The sequence below is a fragment of the Hyla sarda genome, chromosome 5 (genome assembly GCF_029499605.1).
Source record: "Hyla sarda isolate aHylSar1 chromosome 5, aHylSar1.hap1, whole genome shotgun sequence".
Taxonomy (NCBI): Eukaryota; Metazoa; Chordata; class Amphibia; order Anura; family Hylidae; genus Hyla; species Hyla sarda.
In genome coordinates this window covers 208,969,870-208,995,843 of record NC_079193.1, presented here as the reverse complement: position 1 = coordinate 208,995,843, position 25,974 = coordinate 208,969,870, and the positions used below count along the sequence as shown (strand labels likewise).

Below are 25,974 nucleotides of genomic sequence, written 5' to 3'. Positions count from 1 at the left end.
TTCACCCAAATTTTTAGATCTGCGAAAAGCAATAATAGGGTTCTGGGAAGTTAAGGAAGAAAGTGCTGGATCATTTTGCAATAAAAACCAGTTTTTTTGAATTACTGTTTTTATCATATTTTTCAAAGGACTGAATTTGAAGGAGAACGTAAATCTATATTCCTTAAAAAGCAAGAAAGGATCGCCCAGAATAATAGAACATATGTTGGAGGCCCACAATGGAGACCCTCTAGCCCTACAGTATTTTGGCCATACAAAAGGGTGCACCCTCGAGACGGAGTAGATAGGCGGAGAGTACTCCTGCAAACTGAAGCTCGTTGGATAATACGCACTGGAGCTCAGGGAAATCTATGTTTAAATGATAAGCTAGATTTAGGCATTTTTATCTAGACTGTATTATTCAATAATATATTTGCAACGTGTTTTGTATTGTTTTTAACAGTTTTTATTCATGCACTGGTTGTATTCACTTGTTTTGTGTTTTGAATTACCCGCCCCTGTTTGATATATACCGGTGAACACACAGTGGGCGTTCATGGTCTGAGGAAGTGCGGAAGCACGACACAGCTGTAACCATCACGCTGCATTCGTTCCCCGGCATCCTGGCCGGATACCTGCCTTCACACCGCACCGCTATGCACCTTTTGCTTATGCAATAAAGAAAGCTTTTTGCAAGCCTGAAAATCCCGGTGAGTGCCGTCTTATACTTTTCACACCTTCTTTGTACTTACAATTATTGTGTTTTTGGACCGTGCACCTAGTTGGATTGGCTTGTGTCAGTATCTACCTGTGTCCTCGTGGTTTACCGCAGTGATCACCGTTGCAGTGCCGGACTCTGTACCTTGTATACTTTAATTTGCAAATCTGTTTCACTTTCTGGAACCAGTTGATAAAAAAAAAATGTTTTCACCGGAGTACTCCTTAAGGGTGCGTTCACACTCTATTTGTTCTTGCGGGTTTTCCTCTGCGTATTTGAAAGTGGGCGGGCTCTTCTCGGCTGTCCGTAGAAGATTTTCCCGTGGCGGAATTTCCTCAGTGGAAAATCTGCTGCAGACAGCCAAAAAGAGCCCGCCTCCTTTCAAATATACAGCGGAAAACCCGCAAAAACAAATAGAGTGTGAATGCACCCTTAAGCTCTGCTCACTCTGGGATCAGAAAATCCAGTGGGGTGAGGGACTCAATGATTGACAGCCTTCTCAGTGTAAACATGCAGACTGAGATAGCTGTAAATCCCTGGATAGCACAACCCCAATTTATCTGTCCAGCTCATTGCTTAGTGCCGAGATGTCAGCACTGCTCAACGCTGCATGTCCCGGTGGTCCGCAGAGGCAAATTTCTGAAGATAGATCATTAGATTAGAAAAATAGTTCAAATGACAAGTGAAATTACACCCCCACAGCCTTGGGTGTTGAATAGCGTCTACGCCAGTCATCAGAAAGTGCTTGCATAACATTGGGCTATAAGCACACTGCTCTCAAAGGTGCAGACAGAATGATAGCCAGGAATAGGTCTAAAGACCACCTAGGTAATGCCATGAATAAGACTTCATGAAGGAATGTCACAGCAGAAATATTGGGTGACATAATGTATATTAGCTGGACCCCTCTAGTCTTCCTTCTATATACACTGACACCTGGGTGTTACATTGATTTGGTCGTGGTTCCAGTGGTATGGTCATTTCTCCAAAGTTTTCCAGAAGCTGTTTTTAACACAATGAGCAGTCTGCATGGCTTAAACATAAACATTAATAATCTCATTGATAGCATTCCAAGTGCACTCCGTGTGTAAGTGCATGTATTTCTGTGCGTGGCTGTTACGCCGAGCGCTCCGGGTCCCTGCTCCTCCCCGGAGCGCTCGCGGCGTTCACCTCCGTGCAGCGCCCCGGTCAGACCCGCTGACCGGGAGCGCTGCACTAGTGTCACCGGCGGGGATGCGACCCGCGTAGCGGGACGCGCCCGCCAGCGGCTCGCATCCCAATCTCCTCACCTGCCCCGTCCTCCGTCTGCTCAGTCCCGGCGCGCGCGGCCCCGCTCCCTAGGGCGCACGCGCGCCGGCTCTCTGAGATTTAAAGGGCCAGTGCGCCATTGATTGGCGCCTGGCCCAATCAGTACCTGCACCTGTGCCCTCCTTATAAAAACCCACTTCCCCTTCCTGTCATCGCGGGATCTTGTTGCCTAGTGCCCAGTGAAAGCGTTTTCTGTGTTCCCAAGCCTGTGTTCCAGACCCTCTGCTGTTGCCCCTGACTACGACCCTTGCTGCCTGCCCTGACCTTCTGCGACGTCCGACCTTGCTCTTGCCTTGTCCTTCTGTACCGCGCCTGTCTCAGCTGTCAGCTGGGGTTGAGTCGCTATCGGGTGGAACGACCTGGGGGTTACCTGCCGCTGCAAGTCCATCCCGCTTTGTGGCGGGCTCTGGTGAAAACCAGTAACCCCTTAGACTCCGTTCCCCTGGTACGGCCCACGTCATCACCTCTCTGACACAGAGGATCCACCAGTGTCCTCACTGCATACCTATCCGGATCCTGACAGTGGCGTTCATACTCCATACTGAATAAATCAAGATTTTTTGATCATTGACATTTTTTATCAATCCTTTAATTTCAATTATTCTATGACTTTTCCTTCTTGGTGTTAATATTTCAATGCTGAGGAGTGTTCAATATGTAATAAACTGACCTCTTGTCTGTTCTGAAACCCATTTATTGATTTCCTTTCTAGCAGCTTCACATGCAGATATAAAGTCAACTGTGCCCAATTCAGCTTTGTATAAACTTTGGATAGATGACAAAAATTCCTGCAACAAAAACAAAATATTTAATATGTCAATATAGTTACACCTTTTCATGTAATTTTTCAATCCGATAAACATTTTCCTTTAAAGATTGCACCTACCACTTGGAATTTAGTAGCAATTGTAAAGCATATCTGTTTAGGATTTATTCTTTGTGCAATACATTCTTATATACTTATTATCAAATACAATCACAACTTATAGAGCTAACAAGTCTGCTTTTGTCCACGACCAAACCTAATTCTTGGTATTTTTGGTAAATTGTTCTATTTGATGTATTTACGTATAAAGAATATTTTGTTAAAGAAGCCTTCTGGGATTTATTTATTTTTGCATATAAAGTGCAGCATAGGCTATGATTAGAGAATAAAGTAGAGGTTCTTGTGCTTTCATTTTTTTTTTCATCCTCGCATTTTAATAGCAATACCATTTTTCCTTTCACAGACCCATATGCAGGCCAAAGGATAGGGGATAAGATGCCTGATCGCGGGAGTCCCGCCGCTGGGGACGCCAGTGATCATGCACGCGGCACCCCGTTTGTAATCAGTCCCCAGAGCGTGTTTGCTCCAGGTCTGATTACGGGCGACCACCGTAGCTATCATGCCCCCTCCCGTAGGCTTGCATTGAGGGGCGGAGTGTGACATCACACAGGGGGCAGAGGCGTGACGTCACACGCTGCCGGCCCGGTGGTCGCCCGTAATCAGACCTGGAGCGAACACGCTCCGGGGACTGATTACAAAAGGAGTGCCGCGTGCATGATCACAGGCATCCCCAGCAGCGGGACTCCCGCAATCAGGCATCTTATCCCCTATCCTTTGGATAGGGGATAAGATGTGTAAGCACTGGAGAGCCCCTTTAAGGAACAAAGCGTGTTTTGCAAATCTGACCACTGTCACTTTAAGCATTACTAGCTCTGGAATGCTTTTACTTTTCATTCTTATTCCGAGATTGTTTTTTCGTGACATATTCTACTTTATGTTAGTGGTAAATTTTCATCGATACTTGCATCATGTCTTGGTGAAATATTCCAAAATTTGATGAAAAATTAAAAATGTTGCCTTTTTTTAACTTTGAAACTCTCAGCTTATAAGGAAAATGGACATCCCAAATAAATCATATATTGATTCACATATACAATATGTCTACTTTATGTTTGCATCATAACAAAGTTCAGCAGCAACTTTCCAATTTTTCACAACATTTTCAAAATCAGGATTTTTCAGGGACCAGTTCAGTTTTGAAGTGGATTTGAAGAGCCTTCATATTAGAAAAAACCCATAAATAACCCCATTATAAAAACTGCACCCCTCAAAGTATTCAAAATGACATTCAGAAAGTGTGTTAACCCTTTAGATGTTTCAAAGGAATAGCCGCAAAATGAAGGAGAAAATTCTAAATCTTCATTTTTTACACTTCTAGACCCAGTTTTTGAAATTTTACAAATGGTAAAAGGAGAAAAAGCCCACCGAAATTTGTAACCCAATTTCTCTCGAATAAGGAAATACCTCATATGTGGAGGTAAAGTGTTCTGCGGGCGCAGTAGAGGGCTCAGAAGAGAAGGAGCGACAATGGGATTTTGGAGAGTGAATTTTGCTGAAATGGTTTTTTGGGGGCATATTGTATTTAGGAAGCTCCTATGGTGCCAGAACAGCAAAAAAAGAGCCCACATGGCACACTATTTGGGAAACTACACCCATCAAGGAATGTTACAAGGGGTACAGTGAGCCTTAACACCCCACAGGTGTTTGACGACTTTTCGTTAAAGTCGGATGTGTAAATACATTTTTTCCCCCAAATTTACCATTTTTACAAGAGGTAATAGGAGAAAATGCCCCCCAAAATTTGTAACCCCATTTCTTCTGAGTATGGAAATATAAAGTGCTCTGCAGGTGAACTACAATGCTCAGAAGAGAAGGAGTGCCATTGAGCTTTTTGAAAGAAAATTTTGCTGAAATGGTTTTTGGGGGCATGTCGCATTTAGGATGCCCCCACATGGCCCCCAGTATTTTTGAAACTACACAACTCAAGGCACGTAACAAGGGGTACAGTTAGGCTTTACACCTCACAGGCGTTTGACAAATTTCCGCTAAAGTTGGACGTGAAAATGAAAAATTCGATTTTTTTCACTAAAATGCTGGTGTTACCCCCACATTTTTAATTTTCACAAGGGGTAATAGGAGAAAAAGCCTCCAAAAATGTGTAATTCCATTTCTTCTGAGTATGGAAATACCCCATATGTGGATGTAAAATGCTCTGCGGGCAAACTACAATGCTCAGAAGAGAAGGAGCGCCATTGGGCTTTTGGAGAGAGAATTTGGTTGGAATAGAAGTAGAGGGTCATGTGCGTTTACAAAGCCCCCGTGGTGCCAGAACAGTGGACCCCCACATGTGACCCCATTTTGGATCCTACACCCCTCACAGAATTTAATAAGGGGTGAAGTGAGCATTTACACCCCACTGGCGTTTGACAGATGTTTGGAACAGTGGGCTGTGCAAATGAAAAATAAAAATTTTCCCTGTGGGGTGTAAATGCTCACTGCACCCCTTATTACATTCCGTGAGGGGTGTAGTTTCCAAAATGGGGTAACGTGGGGGGGGGGTCCACTGTTCTGGCACCATGGGGGCTTTGTAAACACACGTGGCCTTCAATTTCGGACACATTTCCTCTCCAAAAGCCCAATGGCGCTCCTTCTCTTCTGAACATTGTAGTTTGCCCGAAGAGCACTTTACATGCACATATGGCGCATTTCCATATTCAGAAGAAATGGGGATGAAAATTTTGGGGGGCTTTTTTTCCTATTTCCCCTTGTGAAAATGAAAAATGTAGGGTAACAATAGCATTTTAGTGAAAAAAAATGTTTTCATTTTCACATCCAACTTTAACGAAAATCAGTCAAATACCTGTGGGGTGTTAAGGCTCACTATATCCCTTGTTGTGTTCCGTAAGGGGTGTAGTTTCCAAAATGGGGTCACATGTGGGTATCTAGTGTTTTGCGTTTATGTCAGAACCACTGTAAAATCAGCCACCCCTGTGCAAATCACCAATTTAGACCTCAAATGTACATGGTGCGCTCGCAGAGTACTTTGCGTCCACATATGGGGTATTTCCGTACTCAGGAGGAGTTGCATTACAAAGTTTGCGATTTTTTTTCTCCTTTTTCCCGCTTGTGAAAATTAAAAGTATGGGGCAACACCAGCATGTTAGGATAAAAAAATAAAACATTTTTACACTAACATGCTGGTGTACACCTCAACTTTACCTTTTCATAAGGGGTAAAAGGAGAAAAAGCCCCCAAAAATATGTAACGCAATTTCTCCCAAGTATGGAAATACTTGCCTTGAAATACAACAGGGCTCTAAAGCGAAAGAGCGTCATGCGCATTTGAAGCCTAAATTGGGGATTTGCATCCGCCACCAAAATACCCTGCGGTAGTGTTTCCCAAACAGAGAGTCTCCAGCTGTTGCAAAACTCCCAGCATGCCTTGACAGTCAGTGGCTGTCCGGCAATACTGGGAGTTGTTGTTTTTCAACAGCTGAAACAGTGCTGTTTTGGAAACAGTGCTGTAAAAGGTGCTTTTTATTGGGGGGGGGAACTGTGTAAGGGTCTACATATACATTGTTTTACTTTTTACTTTGTGTCGTGTAGTGTAGTGTTTTTAGATTCACACGGCGGCGAAAAATTTGCTGCATCTCAAACTTGCAGCAGAAAACTCGCTGTAAACCCCCGCCTGTGTGAATGTACCCTGTACATTCACATGGGGGGGGGGGGGGCAACTAAAACTACAACTCCCAGCATGCACTGACAGATCATACATGCTGGGAGTTGTAGTTAGGCTACAGCTGGAGGCACATTGGTTGCGAAACACTGAGAGTTTGTTACTTAACTCAGTGTTTCACAGCCAGTGTGCTTCCAGCTGTCTCAAAACTAGAACTTCCAGCATGTACAGTCTCTCAGTGCATGCTGGGAGTTGTATTTTTGCAACCACTGGAGGCACACTGGTTGCGAAACACTGAGTTAAGTAACAAACTCTCAGTGATACACAACCAGTGTGCCTCCAGCTCTTGCAAAACTACAACTCTCAGCATGCATTGACAGCCGAAGGGCATGCTGTGAGTTGTAGTTATGCTGGAGGCACACTACTACAACTCCCAGCATGCCCTTTGGCTGTCCGTGCATGCTTGGAGTTGTAGTTATGCAACAGCTGGAGGCACACTGGTTACAAAACACTGAGAGTTTGTTACTTAACTCAGTGTTTTGCAACCAGTGTGCCTCCAGCTGTTGCAAAACTACCACTCCCAGCATGTATGGTCTCTCAGTGCATGCTCTGAGTTGTATTTTTGCAACAGCTGGAGGCACACTGGTTGCAAAACACTGAGTTAGGACACAAACTCTGTTTCACAACCAGTGTGCCCTCAGCTGTTGCAAAACTGCAACTCTCAGCATGCATAGACAGCCGAAGGGCATACTGAGATGGGACTGGGATGCCCTTCGGCTGTCCTTGCGTGCTGGGAGTTGAAGTTATGCAACAACTGGATGCACACTTTTTCATAGAAAAAATGTGCCTCCAGCTGTTGCATAACTACAACCCCCAGCATGCACAGACTACCAAAGGGCATGCTGGGAGTTGTAGTTGGAACCCCAGCTTTTGCAAAACTACAACTCTCAGCATGCCTTTTGGATGTGAATGTTGATGGTTGTTGCTAAGCAACAGCATGAGGTGAATAGGCCTCACCTCCTGCTGTATCCTGCCTCCTGACCACCGCCACTGCTGCCACCGCTAAATAAAACATTTTTACACTAACATGCTGGTGTAGACCTCAACTTTACCTTTTCATAAGGGGTAAAAGGAGAAAAAGCCCCCAAAAATATGTAACGCAATTTCTCCCAAGTATGGAAATACTTGCCTTGAAATACAACAGGGCTCTAAAGCGAAAGAGCGGCATGCGCATGTTGCATAACTACAACCCCCAGCATGCACAGACTACCAAAGGGCATTCTGGGAGTTGTAGTTGGAACCCCAGCTTTTGCAAAACTACAACTCTCAGCATGCCTTTTGGATGTGCATGTTGATGGTTGTTGCTAAGCAACAGCATGAGGTGAACAGGCCTCACCTCCTGCTGTATCCTGCCTCCTGTCCACCGCCACTGCTGCCACCGCTATTGCTGCTCCTGTCCGCCACTGCCACTCCTGAGGAGACCCCCGCCATGCCAGGTAAAGGTAGGAGACCCCCACTGGCCACGATCACTGTCCCAATCACCGCCCGGATCACCGCCCAGCAGGGTAGTGATTGGTCAGTTGTTCTGACCGATCAATCGCATGAGGTGAATTGACTGGCGATTTGTGGCGATTGCCAACATGGGGGCGGACCCCCCCCCCCAGGGGTTTGCACGGGTTCCCTGCTGAATGATTTCAGCAGGCATTCCGGTCCGATCCCCGCCTGGCAAGCGGCGGAGACCGGAATTCCCACGGTCCTTAAGTACCAGGAAGTCAGGGTGTACCTATGCACCCTTGGTCCATAAGTGGTTAAAATTGCCCTATTCTGCCTCCCTATAACTTTCTTATTTTTCTGCATATGGGACTGTATGAGGGCTAATCTGTGGTTTTTATTGGTACCACTTTTGCATGTATGTGACTTTTTGATTACTTTTTATCTGAGATGTGATGCGAACAAAAATTTTGGACTTTGGTATTTTTTTATGCTTATGCAGCTCTCTGTACAGGATCAACAAGAGGTGGGGTGCTTCTGGATCTTATACTAAACAATAGGCCAGACAAAGTATCGGAGGTAGATGTAGGGGGTCATCTTGGTAATAGTGACCACAACATAATAAGTTTTTGTTTATCCTATAAGAGGATGTCTACTATTGGGGCTACAAAAACATTAAACTTCAGGAAGGCCAATTTTCAACAACTAAGAGAGGACCTCAGTGACATAGATTGGGACCATGCCCTCAGTAATAAAAGTACACAAGCTAAATGGGAAACTATTAAGAACATCTTAACCCCTTAACAACAATTGACGTAAATGTACGTCATGGTGCCATGGTACTCAACGCACCATGACGTTCATTTACGCTCCGCAATGACCGCGAGCACCTGTCCGGTCATGTGCGGCAGATCCCAGCTGCTATCAGCAGCCAGGGACCCGCCGGTAATGGCGGACATCATTGATTGCGTGGATGTCTGCCATTAACCCCTCAGATGCCGTGATCAATACAGATCACGGCATCTGCGGCAGTGCGGTACTTTGAATGGATGATCGGATCGCCCGCAGCATTGCTGCGGGGATCTGATCATCCAGCATGGCGGCCGGAGGTCCCCTCACCTGCCTCCGGCCATCTCCAGGGTTCTTCTGCTCTGCTCTGAGATCGAGCAGACCAGAGCAGGAGAAAGCCCATGACACTGATCAGTGCATAGCACTGAACAGTATTAGCAATCAAATGATTGCTATAAATAGTCCCCTATAGGGACTATTAAAGTGTAAACAATGAAATTTGAAAAATCCCCTCCCCCAATAAAAATGTAAATAATCAGTTTTTCCCATTTTACCCCCAAAAAAGAGTAAAAAAAAAAAAAAAGGAATAAACATATTTGGTAATGCTGTGTGCATAAAAGTCTGAACTATCAAAATATATTGTTAATTATCCCGTACGGTGAATGGCGTAGACATAAAAAAAAAAGGCCAAAATTTAAGCTTTTTGTCACATTTTGTTAAAAAAATTTTTTATAAAAAAATAAAACCCAAGCAAAAGTGGTAGCAATACAAACTACAGACCAAGTGCAAAAAAGGAGCCCTAATACCGCCCTGTATACGGAAAAACTTGAAAGTTATAGGTGGTCAAAATAGGGCAATTTAAAACATAATTATGTTGAAATAGTTTGAGATTTTTTTTAAGCGGTACAATTATAGAAAAACATATAACATGGGTATCTTTTTAATCGTTATGACCCACAGAATAAAGAAAACATGTCATTTTTACAGTAAAGTGAACAACGTGAAAAGAAAACCTTCCAAAATTTGCTAAATTGCGCTTTTCTTTTCAATTTTTCCCCATAAATAATATTTTTTGGGTTGCGCCGTACATTTTATGGTATCATAAGTGATTTCATTACAAAGTCAAATTGGAGATGCAAAAAACAAGCCCTCACATGCATCTGTGGATGGAAATATAAAAGAGTTATGATTTTTAGAAGGCGAGGAGGAAAAAACAAAAATGCAAAAATAAAATTGGCTTGGTCCTTAAGGCCAAAATGGGCCTGGTCCTTAAGGGGTTAAATAGATATTGTTAACAACATAGACCTTACAGGAATAAAAGGGCTAGAAATAGGAGAAAACTAATTAAGGAAGCGATAAAGGATAAGAGGAAAGCGTTTAGACTGCTAAAACAAGAAGTTAGTGGGGAAACAGTAAAGAATTATAAGGAGAGAAATGAAATCTGTAAAAAAGAAATAAACCCCAAAATATTCTTTACCTACATAAATAACAAAAACATTTAAACTGAAAATGTTGGCCCATTAAGAAATAATATGGATGTAATGGTGGAGGAGGATGTGGAAAATGACTTCTTCTCTTCTGTATTTACAAAGGAAAATCCAATGTCAGATAACAGGGGAGGGAACAAAATAAATTCTACTGCAAATCTCACCTGTTTAAACCAAGAAAAAGTGTGTTACCGCCCTAGTAACATAAAAAACACACAAATCACCAGGCCCAGTGCAAGAATTAAGTACCGTAATAGACAGACCTTTATTCCTTATATTTAAAGATTCTATAATGACAGGGATTGTTCTACAGGATTGGCGCCTAGCAGATGTGGTACCAATATTCAAAAATGGGGTCAAAAATTGATCCTGGCAATTATAGGCCTGTAAATTTAACATCTGTTGTGAGTAAGATTTTTGAGGGTTTTCTGAGACAAGCTATTCTGAGGAATCTCAATTAAAAATGACCTTTTGACACAGCACCAACATGGGTTTATGTGGGATCGGTCCTGTTAGACTAATCTGATCAGCTTTTATGAGGAGGTCAGTTATAGACTGGGGTGAACCTGTGGATGTCATATATCTGGACTTTTCTAAGGCATTTGATACTGTGCCACATGAAAGGTTAGTACATAAAATAAGGATGCTGGGACTGGGGTAGGGGACATATGTAAATGAGTTAGCAACTGGCTCAGTGACAGGAAGCAGAGGGCGAGTATCAATGGAACTTACTCTGGTTGGGTGACAGTTACTAGTGGGGTACTTCAGGGTCAGTATTGGATCCACTTCTTTTCAATATGTTTATTACTGACGTTGTAGAGGGAATACAGAATAGAAATTCTATATTTGCAGAGGACACCAAACTGGGTTGGGTTATTACCACAGAGAATGATAACATAATATTACAGAGAGCAAGACCTAACTCCCTGTTATGAAGCTTTGTTGAGCCTACAACTTGTCTCAAGTTGCTGTTCTGTTCAAGAAAAGACTAATTTCCAGAATCGTTGATTTCATAGTACTTTCTATTTTAAAAGATACCACAATAGAGTATATCTAAAAGGCAGACCTAGTCTTAAAATAACACATTAGAGGATGATTTTATTTTATTTTTATTTTTTATAAAGGAATGTCCACTCTGAATATCATAGCTAGTCTGACAGATTTCTGAACCCTCTTGTCCATTTAATCACAACAGCTGTTGCTCAAGTGTCCATGATGTGACTCAGCACAGCCCTGTGGAGTCAGTTAAAGCTCTGTGCTCAATCTATCAGCTGGATGGGCCAAGGTGACAAGTTCTTACAACAGGTGGTGTGCAACCCAAAGACCACTTCATCACCAATCTTCAGGAATATTTTGTCTATTAATCAATGGTACAGATCAAGTTTTTTTTTTTTTTTTTCATTTTTACTAGCTGAACTCTTTAAATATAAAAATAATAGTTCAAAGTTATAAAAAACAGTATAATAGTTATTACAGGCATTTCCTTTTTGCAAAATTTAAAAAACAACAACAACATAATATTATGATCATAAGAATAATAAAAAAGGAATTGACTTACAGGAAGAAAGTTGAAGGTCTTTTCTCCATATAACCGGTTAGCCAGATTTAGGGCGTGGGAGCTAGATTTTTTATTAATCTGAGCGTTCAGGGTTTGGAAGTTTAAATGAATATCCTGAACAGCATCAAAATGCAGTGCCTAAATGCCCAGATAAAAGAATAAGTACATATATATGAAAATCATTTATTGCATACAATAAACATTACGAGACTGTTACATTGTATTATTACTGCATTATAATATAACTTCAACTTCCCCTTTTGATAGCCTTTAGTGATCGCTAACATATTTCTATATCACTTAATTTACCAAAATTGAATTCTTGCTCCAGAACTAAAAGACATCTAAAGTCTTGGCCACCAGACGTCTCACTTTCCTGCAAACTAATGTCCACTGCCTGTTGTTAGGCTCAGTCCTTCTCTAGTAACAGAGACACTAAGAAAGAACACGGAAATATGGCAAGGCTTAGAAAGTGTTGTAAGTAGGAGAGAGAGTGTGAGAGAGAGAGTGCCTGGACTGAGTAACTACAATTTGTAAGTCTGTCTGCTTCTTCCTGAGGATCTACGGTAAAAGGTCTAGAGTCCAAGGTGAATTAAGGCTTCCCTTTCATCTCTGGCCATGATGTTTTTGGAAGCTGTGACTTATGTTTCCACAACTGTGCTTAAGTGTAACTCTCCCTTCCTTTTAGTCAGCAGGCTTGTCACCATCATTACCATCAGTAAAGTTCAGTTCTGCAGTGCCTTACCTTTCTGCAAGGTAAGTACACTGCTAACTGTTTGCAAAACCTAGGTAAGTCTGTAAAAATAGAAGATTTTTCGACTATCCATAAAAAAACAACTGTCCATTTTTTTTAAGATAGAGGAACTTTTAAAAAATATGGTAGTTGTTATTATCATCATTTTACAATTTCCAGTATATGCAGCTAATGTGTTCATATCACAAATAGGCACATATCACTTATAATCTTTTTGATTTATTATTGTTTTCCAATGTGTGCATAAAATTGTCAGCTTTCTGTGACTTTTGGATCAGTTGCCAAAAGAAAATTTTTTAACTATTAGTTTGGCCAGGCTGGTAGCTCCTTTATCAGCACTATGCTGTGGCAGAGCAAATAAGTTCTGTCCTGTGATTGGCCTGATAAGTAAGGTAAAGGAAGTCAGGGTGCGAGTACTGCTGGCCAAAGGACCAATTCTGGTCCCACACCTATGAAATGAAGGGAATGAGATAGTAGAACATCTACTGTAGAACAAAATCCTGAAAAAGTTCATGCATGCTCTGAAAGGTGTCAGAACACACATAACATTTTACTGTGTTTTGGACTGCTTAGCCACAGACTGGTTAGAGTGCCCATGCTGACCCCTATCCACCACAATGCAACTGCTATGAGCTTGTATGCATTAGAACTGGACCATGAAGGGAAGAGATGGCACCAGGAAGTAGGAAAGGTAAAGGCAGTGTGATGCACTGAAATGTGAGGAATGTTCTGCTGAGCAAACATGGGTCAAGGGTCATTTATGTGGAGAGGACTGGGACAATTGGTGGGGTGCAACTGCTGGCTATTACTAAATCCCTGGGCAAGAGAGAGCTGCTCTCAATTGTGTGCATGTCCTTAGCAAAGGCATACAACTGCAAACTGTGGCAGAGAAGAGAGCCATTGGGTCACTGCTTTGCTACTTACTCTTGTAGGCACCAGGCTGCTTATGGGCCTGAGGCCACAAGAAACAGGGATGGGTCAGCACGTTAGTGGCCTGGAACAGGTGCATGTGATGACATTACTTATCATGGTGTGTGCTCCAGAGCAAAGGGAAAAGAGAAGATCCTTCCCCTCAGCAAGGGAGTTTCTGTTGTTTTTTCTTTTTTTACCCCTAACCACGCAAGGACACAGCAAAATTTCATTTTTACCTCTTCAGGAAATTTAAATATTGATTTAGTCACTGTATTAAAAATTATCTATTACAGAATCAACTTTGCCCATGGTAACAGCATTGCATGTGTTGTGAATTGCAAGTCTAAAGTTCATCAGGTACATGAGTAACTTTTACAACCTGATTATATGTACAAGCACTATCATGGCAGATGTTGACATGGTGACGCTATGACTATTGGATTTTCCTTACTGATAAGAAAAAGAATAGCATAGCTTAAGTTGACTCAGAAAATGAACTATATTGCTGACTATTCAACAATTATACTGCTCAGTACCCATGTTTAAATAAAATGCTACCAGTGAGTGTATTCCGTAAATATGCGCTGTCCCAGTTTCTGCTGTTTGGGTACATGTTACCTACCTTGGATACCTCTTCAGCAGTTCTACCTCTTGCACCTAAGAAAACCATTGCTAATGCTGTTGAGATACTTAGTGGAGAGTAAAAAACATTCCCATTAGGGTTGTTGAGACATAATTTCTTGAACAAATCAAGTGAGAAACTGGTGCATGCAGAACTCAGTGCTTCCATCTTAGGGCCTGAAACAAGAATGAAGGTGAAATTCAATGTGTTGCATTATATATATATATATATATATATATATATATATATATATAACATTATATTATTAGTAGAGCTATTTGCCAGAGATATAGTAGAGCAGCTGCCTAACCTCCTACTATGACTAACTGTAGCAGTGGCCCCATTTTATATAAACAATAAAGCCTGTTCCTCTCATGTAGTCCAATGCATCGCTGCACCTCTGTAAGTAATGTTGACAGCTGTGATCAGAAAGAAATAAGAAACTGAGTGGACAAATAAGTAGTGGTAAGTTAGGCTGCACACCCTACATCAGTCATTTATTTAGCCTAGATATGGAAAGTCTTATGTAAAGAATTATTTCATTGCTGTATGGGATAAATCCCCATACATGCATGTGATAAGGTATTTACAACATGTTTGGAAACACAATACAAATAAGGCTGTGTTCGCATATGTCTGGCATTTGGCATAGTTTCCTTCTGGCGTGCACCAGAGGGAAACTGATGCTAGATCTGATCCTATTAATTTGAATGGGACAGTTCACAATCATCCAGCGTCTCAATTTTAACGCCGGATAGTTGGACACGCCAGATGGCACCCGACAGGGGACCACAGCTTGCTGTATTCCCCTGTCCGCCATCCAAAAACAATGGACGCCGGATGCCATACAACTGATGACAACATGTGGCATCAGTTGTGTCAAGATCTAGACTGAGTTCACCTATGCCTGATGCTGGACGTATGTGAACCCAGCCTTAGACCAGAAAATGAATATGATGGTCACAGAAACAACATACACATTAGTCTGAGATACAAAAGAAATAGGCATGAAATATACAGTGGGGAAAAAAAGTATTTAGTTAGCCACCAATTGTGCAAGTTCTCCCACTTTAAAAGATGAGAGAGGCCTGTAATTTTCATCATAAATAAAACAAAGGAATGTCCAGCACCCAATGCGGTAAAACAACAGGTATTTTATTGTAGGATCAGCGGATACAAACTTGCATCAGGCAGGAGCCAACGCGCTTCGGACCGTTACAGATCCTTAATCATGGCATAACACACAGGATAAAATCCAAACTTTAAGGAACATCACATGTATCATGACATCACACTTAATAAAGACATGTGGAAAACATGGAAATGGAACAATGGATGTGTATGTATACATGAATTCAGGCAGTAAAAACCTACACAAAAAATGTATGCAATTATATAACAGCCCTACACAAATTAATAAACAATAGAAAAAGTGATTATGAATTAAAAAAAATAATAATAATAATAATAATTTTCATCATAGGTACACTTCAACTATGAGATCTCCTGACGAAGTGGGGAGACCCACGAAACGACATCCGTTGAGGGTGCACGGGGTCCCCGGATGGCCACTGGGAATATGCCTGCTACAGGTAATGTGTGATTTCACTATGTGATGGGATTACCCTGTATATTATTCTAAGTTTGTGGTTATTACCTTACTATTTATGGAGGATTGGGAATCATTGGTCATATTCCTTACCATTGTGATATATGTGGCAGGGGAACCTGTGTTATTTTGGGGTATATGTTTTTTAAGGGTTAGGGGTTGTCTGTCCGGATTTGTAACTTTTGTTATATTAATATGGATCTTCAATAAAGCTGAATTTTGTATGATACATTGTGTCATTTCTGAGGTGACAATTGAAGGTTATATACACTTCAACTATGAGACAGAATAGGGGAAAGAATACAGGAAATCACAGTGTAGGATTTCTAATGAATTAATTGGTAAATGTCATGGTAAAATAAGTATTTGGTCACCTAAAAACAAGCAAGATTTCCAGCTCTCACAGACCTGTAACTGTAAGAGTCTCCTCTGTTCTCCACTTGTTACCAGTATTAATGGCACCAGTTTATACTTGTTATCAGTATAAAAGACACCTGTCCACAACCTCAAACAGTCACACCCCAAACTCCACTATGGCCAAGACCCAAGAGCTGTTAAAGGACACCAGAAACAAAATTGTAGACCTGCACCAGGCTGGGAAGACTAAATCTGCAATAGGCAAGCAGCTTGGAAAGAAGAAAATCAACTGTGGGAGCAATTATTAGAAAATGGAAGACAAACAAGACCACTGATAACCTCCCTCGATCTGGGGCTCCACACAAGATGTCACTCTGTGGTGTCAAAATGATCACAAGAACGGTAAACAAAAATCCCAGAACCACATGGGAGGACCTAGTGAATGACCTGCAGAGAGCTGGGACCAAAGTAACAAAGGCTACCATCAGTAACACACTAAGCCGCCAGGGACCCAAATCATGCAGTGCCAGACGTGTCCCCCTGCTTAAGCCAGTACATGTCCGTGCCTGTCTGAAATTTGCTAGACAGCATTTGGATGATCCAGAAGAGTATTGGGAGAATTTCATAAGGTCAGATGAAACCAAAGTATAACTTTTTGGTAAAAACTCAACTCATCGTGTTTGGAGGAGAAAAAATGCTGAGTTGTTTTCAAAGAACACCATACCTACTGTGAAGCATGGAGGTTGGAAACATCATGCTTTGGGGCTGTTTCTAAGCAAAGAGACCAGGCCGACTGATCCGTGTAAAGGAAAGAATGATTGGGGCCATGTATCGTGAGATTTTGAGTAAAAACCTCCTTCCATCAACATGGGCACTAAAGATGAAACGTGGCTGGGTCTTTCAGCGTGACAATGATCCCAAACACACCACCCAGGCAACAAAGGAGTGTCTTTGTAAGAAGCATTTCAAGGTCCTGGAGTGGCCTAGCCAGTCTCCAGATCTCAACCCCATAGAAAACCTTTGGAGGGAGTTGAAAGTCTGTGTTGCCCAGCGACAGCCCCAAAACATCACTGCTCTAGAGGAGATCTGCATGGAGGAATGGTCAAAATTCCAGCAACAGTGTGTGAAAACCTTGTGAAGACTTACAGAAAATATTTGATCTCTGTCACTGCCAACAAAAGGAATATAACAAAGTATTGAGATGAACTTCTGTTATTGACCAAATACATATTTTGCACCATAATTTGCCAATAAATTCTTTAAAAATCAGACAATGTGATTTTATGGATTTTTTTTCTCATCATTTGTCTCTCATAGTTGAGGTATATCTATGCTGAAAATTACAGGCCTCTCATCTTTTTAAGTGGGAGAACTTGCACAATTGGTGGCTGACGAAATACTTTTTTCCCCACTGTAGGAGAGGGGTAAGAGGCAAAGACAATAGGGGAAGAAGGATGGAAATAAATAAACAACGACATAAGGGAAGGATCTACTCCCACATGGGAAATGTAAAGAAGGCCAAACTGTCTCTAGTAAGCCTTCTGACAGAACTGAAGTGACAGATGAAATTAAAATAATGTATACCAGGTGTTATACTGTAGGAAAGTTCATATTCTACAGTGAGTCACATACTTCCTCAGAATGTGACGTGGGTGTGAATACAAGGGGTTGATCTACCTCCATACACTTTTGTACTCACCGTCCACCTAGGTTGCAAAAAGAGCACCTGACTCCTGTTTAGACACCTCCAATACACGCTGCCACCTCTTATCGAACTCTGCTCTCTAGCAGTCATAAGGTGAAACACTGTCAAAGCCTATTGATTCTTTTAGAACACCTATAACATTTTTAATATTTAATGTAAAACATATGGTACAAAAGGATGAAAAAATATTACAACATATAAAACAAGCAAAACAATAACAGAAACAAATAAGAGAGTGGACCCTACACTGGTAACATCTTTCTGTTGTTGAAAATCATATTTTATACCCTAATTCTCTATCTCTGTCCAATATTTTAGGCCAGTGTGTGGTTATTTACTGGACAGTCAGATGACAAAGAGGAGAGGCCCATTAATATTTATGTGTATCTTAAATGATGGTTGTGTTCAGCTTGGACAGACTATACCCATGATACAGATACAGACAGATCCACAACACAGGTCTAAAGTATTAAATATGACCAAACTACAGCACCAGCATAGGAGAGAAGCAGATGTTAGTATTCAGCGTAGTATGCAATGATTATCTATATATATATAAAACTCAATGGGGGATATTTATCAAAGGATTTAGACTGGTTTTTCCAGTCTAAATATGTGCAACTTTTCTGCGACTTTTGCTCTAGAGGATTTTTAGAACATTATGCATTTAGAACTATTCTATTTTAGATGGAAATGCATTGGAAAATGCGTTGGTGCTGAATTTATCAAAAGCGACTTTTCAGCGTCAAGTCGCATCGGCTTAAAGTACGCCGAAATGTCAGACCATGTTGGAGCAGGTTTAAATATAGACTAAAGCATAGATTATGCAGTCTGTGCACAGAATTTATCAAGAGCTGTGCGACATTTGATAAATTAGGCGCACAATAGACCAGCCAAACACTCTGTAGTTTGGTCTATATTGATGCGGGACATAGACCGCTTTGATAAATATCCCCCAATGTGTGTGTGTATGTGTGTGTGTGTGTGTGTGTGTGTGTGTATGTTCCAGCATCACGTTCAAATGACTAAAGATATTAACATGAAACTTGGCACAAATGTTACTTATATGTCAACAACAAACATAGGATAGGTGATTTAACCCTTACTCACCCCCATTTGCCAGGGTCAGGGTTTTTGTTTAAAGTCCCATACAAGTCTATGGGAAATATATGTTACTGCATAACTTCCAAACGGCTGGAGATATTTCGATAATACTTGGTCTTGTTTCTTACAGTGGGGATCAAAAGTTTGGGCACCCCAAGTAAACATTTGTATTAATGTGCATAAAGAAGCCAAGGAAATATGGAAAAATCTCCAAAATGCATCAAATTACAGCTTAGACATTCTTATAATATGTCAACAAAAGTTAGATTTTATTTCCATAATTTACACTTTCAAAATAACAGAAAACAAAAAAATGGCATCTACAAAAGTTTGGGCACCCTGCAGAGTTAATATCTTGTACTGCCCCCTTTGGCAAGTATCACAGCTTGTAAACGCTTTTTGTAGCCAGCCAAGAGTCTTTCAATTCTTGTTTGAGGTATCTTTGCCCATTCTTCCTTACAAAAGTCTTCCAGTTCTTTGGAATTTCTGGGCTGTCTGTCACTCTTAAGGTCTATCCATAGATTTTCAATAATTTTGAGGTCAGGAGATTGTGAAGGCCATGGCAAAACCTTCAGTTTACGCCTCTTGATGTAATTCCCTGTGGATTTCTAGGTGTGTTTAGGATCATTATCCATTTGTAGCCATCTTCTCTTTAACTTCAGCTTTTTCACAGATGGCATCAAATTAGCATCCAAAATTTGCGGAAATGTTATTGAATCCATTTTTCCTTCTACTCCTGAGATGTTCCCTGTGCCACTGGCTGCAATACAACCCAAAAGCATGATTGATCCACCCCCATGCTTAACAGTTGGACAGAGGTTCTTTTCATTAAATTCTGTTCCCCTTCTTCTCCAAACATACCTTTGCTCATTCTGGCCAAAAAGTTCAATTTTAACCTCATCGGTCCACAGAACTTGTTTCCAAAATGCATCAGGCTTGTCTATATGTTCATTTGCAAAGTTCAAATGCTGATTTTTGTTGTGAGGACATAGCAGAGGTTTTCTTCTGATGACTCTTCCATGAAGACCATATTTCTACAAGTATCTTTTTATAGTGGAATAGTGTACCACAACTCCAGCATCTGCCAGATCTTTCTGGAGGGATTGTGTAGTCAAACGTGGGTTTTGAATTGTTTTTCTCACAATCCTGCGAGCTCTTCTGTCTGATATTTTTATTGGTCTTCCAGATCTTGCTTTAACTTCCACTGTTCCTGATGACTGCCATTTCTTAATTACATTCTGAACAGAGGATATTGAAAACGTTTTTGCGGTCTTCTTATAGCCTTCTCCAGCTTTGTGAGCGTCAACTATTTTCAGTTTCAGATTTCTAGACAACTGCTTAGAAGAACCCATAGTGCTGATTGTTGGGGCAAGGTCAGATGAGTCTGGGCATTTAAAACCTTTGAGATTGACATCACCTGGTCTTCCCAGATGATGATTGAGAACAATCCATGACACTGGCAGGTCTCAGCTTTGCAAAGGGGGCAATGCATGCTATAAATTCTGCAGGGTGCCCAAACTTTTGCAGACGCCATTTTTTTGTTTTCTGTTATTTTGAAAGTGTAAATGATGGAAATAAAATCTAACTTTTGTTGACATATTATAAGAATGTCTAGTCTGTAATTTGATGCCTTTTGGAGATTTTTCCATCTTTCCTTGGCTTCTTTATGAACATTAATACAAATGTTTACCTGGGGTGCCCAAACTTTTGATCCCCACTGTATATGTCCACTTGAAATATTGGATAGTTAATTTAATCCTTAACCCTTGTGAGGGTTGCAAATCAATGAGAAATGTATGTTCTGGAGATATTTCAATACCTGGTACACATATTACGGGTCAGGATATGAGGATGGGATATAAGGTCGGGAGAGGAGGTCGGGATAGGAGGTCGGGATAGAAGGTCGGGATAGAAGGTCGGGATAGGAGGTCGGGATAGGAGGTCGAGATAATAGGTTGAGATAGGAGGACGGGATAGGAGGACGGGATAGGAGGACGGGATATGAGGATGGGATAGGAGGTCGGGATAGGAGGTCAAAATAGGAGGTCGAGATAGGAGGATGGCATAGGAGGAAGGGATAGGAGGTCGGGATAGGAGGTTGGGATAGAAGGTTGGGATAGAAGGTCGGGATAGGAGGACGGGATGAGGACAGGATATGAGGATGGGATATGAGGAAAGGATAGGAGGTTGAAATAGGAGGATGGGATAGGAGGATGGGATAGGAGGTCGGGATATGATGACGGGATATGGGGTTGGGATATGACTACAATATATGAGGATGGGATATGAAGTCAAAAGCTTCCTCCTTTGTTGATTTTCCTCCCCAACAAGGATTAGGAAGGAAAAACCGGGCAATGCCGGGTACTCAGCTAGTGAAATGATAAAATAAGCTGATCACAAGGTGTCCTACAGATGAGCCCTCAGCAGCTAGCTTTAATATGCAGGGGAACCTTAGTTGCCCCTGTATCAACACCATATGAGAAATTAACCCTTTAAGGACCAAGCCCATTTTCACCTTAAGGACCAGGCCAATTTTTGTTTTTGCGCTTTAGTTTTTTCCTCCTCTGCTTCTAAAAATCATAATGCTTTCAATTTTGCACCTACAGACTCATATAAGGGCTTGTTTTATGCACCACCAATTCTACTTTGTAATGACATAAATCATTTAATAACAAAATCTACAGCAAAACCAAAAAATATATATTTGTGGGGTAAAATTGAAAAAAAAAAACATTTTGTAACGTTTGGGGAATTCTGTTTCTACAAAGTGCAATTTTTGGTAAAAATGACACTGTATCTTTATTCTGTAGGTCTATACGGTTACAAGGATACCCAATTTATGTAGGTTTTATTTCATTACTTAAAAAAAAATCCAAACTACGTGCACCAAAATTAGTATGTTTAAAATTGTGATATTCTGACCCCAATAACTTTTTTATTTTTCCGCATACGGGGCTATATGAGGGCTAATTTTTTTTCGCTGTGGTCTGTAGTTTTTATTGGTACCATTTCTATTTTGATGGGACTTTTGATCACTTTTAATTAATATTGGATTTGGTATTTTTTTACGTGTGTGCCATCGACCATGCAGTTTAGCTAACCTTATATTTTAATAGTTTGCATTTGCACACGCGGCAGTGCCAATATGATTATTTTTTATTACATTATTTTATTTAAAAATGGGAAAAGTGGGGTGATTTTAACTTTTAATAGAGAAGGGGTTAATTCATTTTTATAAACTTTAAAAAAATTAATAAATTTTAAGCCCCCATAGGGGACTATACCATGCAATCTTCTGATTGAATACACTGATCATTGTTATGCCATAACATAACATTTATTCGTGTTACCAGCGCTCTGCTGCTCTAGCCTGCTGCGCAGGCTTGGAGCAGCAGATCGCCGAACAGACGACGGAGAGGAAGGTGAGGACCCTCTTGTCGTCCAGTAAGCTGATCGGGACATCGCGATTATGTTGTGATAGTCCCGATCAGCTCAGCTGAGCTGCCAGGACAGTTTCACTTTCATTTTAGACGCTGCGATCAACCATCTAAAGGGTTAACGCCGGGCATCGGCTGGATCGGCGGTGCCTGTACGTCCTGACTCCTTAAGTACTGGGACATCAAGACATACCTGTATGCCCTGTGTCCTTGACAGGTTAAAGGGGTACTCCACTGGAAAACATTTTTTTTTATCAACTGGTGCCAGAAAGTTTAACAGATTTGTAAATTACTTCTATTTATACATCTTAACCCTTCCAGTACTTATCAGCTGCTGTATGTTCCAGAGGAAATCCTTTTCTTTTTGAATTTACAAATCGAGACAATAGAAAACAGATGTCAGCGCATGGTATTCTCCACAAGAAGCAGGCAAAACAAGAACAGGAGCCAGCGCTGAAATGTCTTCAGATTTAGTGGAGGGTAAAACGCAGGAAAGGATAAGCACACATACCAACAGGCGGAGATGGCAGTAACGCATTTCAGGTCACGTGACCCTTCGTCAGACTAATCATATCTGAAGACATTTCAGCGCTGTTTCCTGTTCTTAATTTACAAATCTGTATAACTTTCTGGCCCCAGTTGATTTAAAAAATATATAAAAAATGTTTTCCAGGGGAGTATCCTTACGTGGAGCTCATAGAAAAAAATGGGTTGTCCATGACACTCTTTGTAGTTACTCCAAATCCCTCTAATAACTCAGACTACTCATATTGAATATTTTAAAATGGGTTAAAATGTCTAAACCACACAATTCAAAGAAATAAACATAAGAGCGTCTCTTGCTCCAGCAAATGTAATGCTACATTTGGCCGGAGAGGGGTTAGCAGAGATGATCTGCAGGCTTTATTTTAAAGGGTGTGTCTTCATGAGATGCACCCTTTAAGCAACATTATGGTGTTCAGATTAAATCCAGCATGTATCTTCTGAATAGTAAAAAGGCCTTATGTGGCAAGAATTATATACACATCAAAAGAAAGACTTCGAAAGATGTGCTTGTAGAGGGCGGAACATGTAGGGAAAGGTCCCCTCTGGTATCCTGGGCTGGGTATCTTATCTGTATTGAACCTACCATGTACATTGTTTCCTTTCTAGGTCCCTCTCTCATTTTTTGCTTGCACTTTTAATATAGTGAAAAGGTTAAACCTTCCTTGCTTTGGCTTTTGCACTAGTTTGTTGTATACGCTTGATATCAATGTATTTTGTCTGTACATATTTTTGGAGGTTAGACTGGTTTATATATATATATATATATATATATATATATATATATATATATATATATAGATGTATTTTTTATGTACTTTCTAGCAGTCTACGTACCTAGCACATATTATGGCTGTGTCCATCCTGCTTTGTATAGGGCAAGAATTAGCCAGAAAGTGACACATAATATAGTCGCTTATGCATTATCCCAACATTCTTATTCTTTACAAATACAATAATCTAAAGTGCACACTACATTGGAGGTTCATTTCACAGTCACAACTAGTGCTTTGCCTGCGGCTTTAGTCATTGAGTAAATACTGTATGCCTTTTATACTTTTCTCTTTGACAAAACTGGCAATGGTGACTGTACTGGATAAATACTGAGGATTCCAAAGGCAGATATACACATATACATGAGAAACAAAGAGGAAGCTGCTCTGGCTGTCAACCGGAACCTGTTTAATGCTTCTTCTCTTACAGCAACTTTGTATTTTGCTTAAAAAAGACCGTATATAGAGCCTTACCTTGTTTGCACTTTCCTCTGTTTCTTGCAGAGCGGTCACAGCTGTATATTTCACAGAGGTGGGTAGTGGCCAGTTACTGCAGCCTTCTCCTGCTGTAAGGGAAACGTGAAGAAGAATCTGGCAGAGGAAGAAGAGGAGGAGGTTATTCAAGCACAGCAGATCTGATGTAATGGTTCCCATTGATCAGTCTAAGAAAACAGTGACTGTTCAGTGTAATGAAGAGCCTAAGGTAGCTCTTACACAGTGCAAGTTTTTTGTGTATGTTTCAAAACAAAACTAAGTCTGGATCATAGAGCATTCGATACTATCAAGAACACGTGCTACTTTTTCTCTTTTTTTGTCCATTTTACACCAGGAGTTGATTTTTTTTTTAAAAGAGTAAAAGTAGCATCTGTCCTTTATGGTATGTCATTGGCTTAAAACTGCACAATGTAAGAGCACCCTAAATAATGTATACGGATTAACCATAACAAAACCACTAACAAGTAAAGTGAAATAACATTGATAATCTCATGACAGTTGCCCCTGATGAGGGCTTGGATATATTCATTAGTGTTGCTCGCGAATATTCGCAATTCAAATTTTAATTGAGAATATCGCATATTCGCGAATTTGCGAATATTGCGAATATAGCACTATATATTCATAATTACGAATATTCCCTTTTTTTGCGCATATGCGAAAATGTATGCGCATTTTCGCGAATATTGAGCCTTCCCTTCTTTAATGGTATTGGGAACTATGACTAGGGCATTAACTCTGTGGACCGTCTCGGCAGCACAGTGGAATGGGAGACCACCACTGGTTTGAGTCCCGGGGTGGGACGGAGTGTTACAGTGTTGTGGTTAAACTTTACTTTCCTGGAAAAGTTTCCGAGTTGCACATAGCAACCAATCAGATTGCTTCCTTCATTTTTCAGAGGCCTTTTCAAAAATGAAAGAAGCAATCTGATTGGTTGCTATGGGCAACTGCACAACGCTTCCTCTACACTGGTTTTGATGAATCTCCCCCATAGAGGGAGATTTATCAAAACCTATCCAGAGGAAAAGTTTCTGAGTTGCCCTTAGCAACCAATCAGATCGCTTCTTTCTTTACAACACTGTAACAGGACTTGAACCAGTGGTGGTCTCCCATTCCACTGTGCTGCCGAGATGGTCCTTGAGATCCCCATAGACCACAATGTGTCTATTGGTTTCAATGGGCAAAAAATCATAGAGTTAATGCACTAGTCATACTTCACTATACCATTAACCCCTTAAGGACTGAGCCCTTTTTCACCTTAAGGACTCATTTTTTGCAATTCTGACCACTGTCACTTATTAATAACTCTGGAATGCTTTTACTTATCATTCTGATTCCGAGATTGTTTTTTTGTTACATATTCTACTTTAACATAGAGATAGTCACCTTTCTTGGTGAAAATCTCAAAATTTTATGAAAAATTTGAACATTTTGCATTTTTCTAACTTTGAAGCTCTCTGCTTGTAAGGAAAATGGATATTCCAAATACATTTTTTTATTCACATTTCCAATATGTCTACTTTATGTTTGCATCATAAAATTTACGTGTTTTTACATTTGGAAGACACCAGAGGGCTTCGAAGTTCAGCAGCAATTTTCCAATTTTTCACAAAATTTTGAAACTCGCTTTTTTCAGGGACCAGTTCAGGTTTGAAGTGGATTTGAAGGGTCTTCATATTAGAAATACCCCACAAATTACCCCATTATAAAAACTGCACCCCCCAAAGTATTCAAAATGACATTCAGTCAGCGTTTTAACCCTTTAGGTGTTTCACAGGAATAGCAGCAAAGTGAAGGAGAAAATTCACAATCTTCATTTTTTACACTCGAAT

The 25,974-nt window shown here is 40.7% G+C and overlaps 1 protein-coding gene across 2 annotated transcripts in view; it reads right to left on the bottom strand.

The window, feature by feature from the left end:
* LOC130273745 (leukocyte elastase inhibitor-like) overlaps positions 1 to 24,257 on the bottom strand; it is a 38,995-nt gene extending 14,738 nt beyond the window's left edge. Inside the window, exons 1-5 of one of the 2 annotated variants that reach the window (XM_056521025.1) lie at positions 24,122 to 24,247; positions 17,785 to 17,922; positions 14,120 to 14,295; positions 11,832 to 11,969; positions 2,676 to 2,793 (exon numbers count right to left, since the gene is read on the bottom strand). In XM_056521025.1, coding sequence (XP_056377000.1) covers positions 2,676 to 2,793; positions 11,832 to 11,969; positions 14,120 to 14,287 — 424 coding nt within the window. In that variant the 5' untranslated portion in view covers positions 14,288 to 14,295; positions 17,785 to 17,922; positions 24,122 to 24,247. Of the gene's footprint in view, positions 1 to 2,675; positions 2,794 to 11,831; positions 11,970 to 14,119; positions 14,296 to 17,784; positions 17,923 to 24,121 lie in introns of both variants that reach the window. The other variant, XM_056521024.1, reaches the window with a different exon arrangement.
* Between the last annotated feature and the right edge of the window lie 1,717 nt (positions 24,258 to 25,974).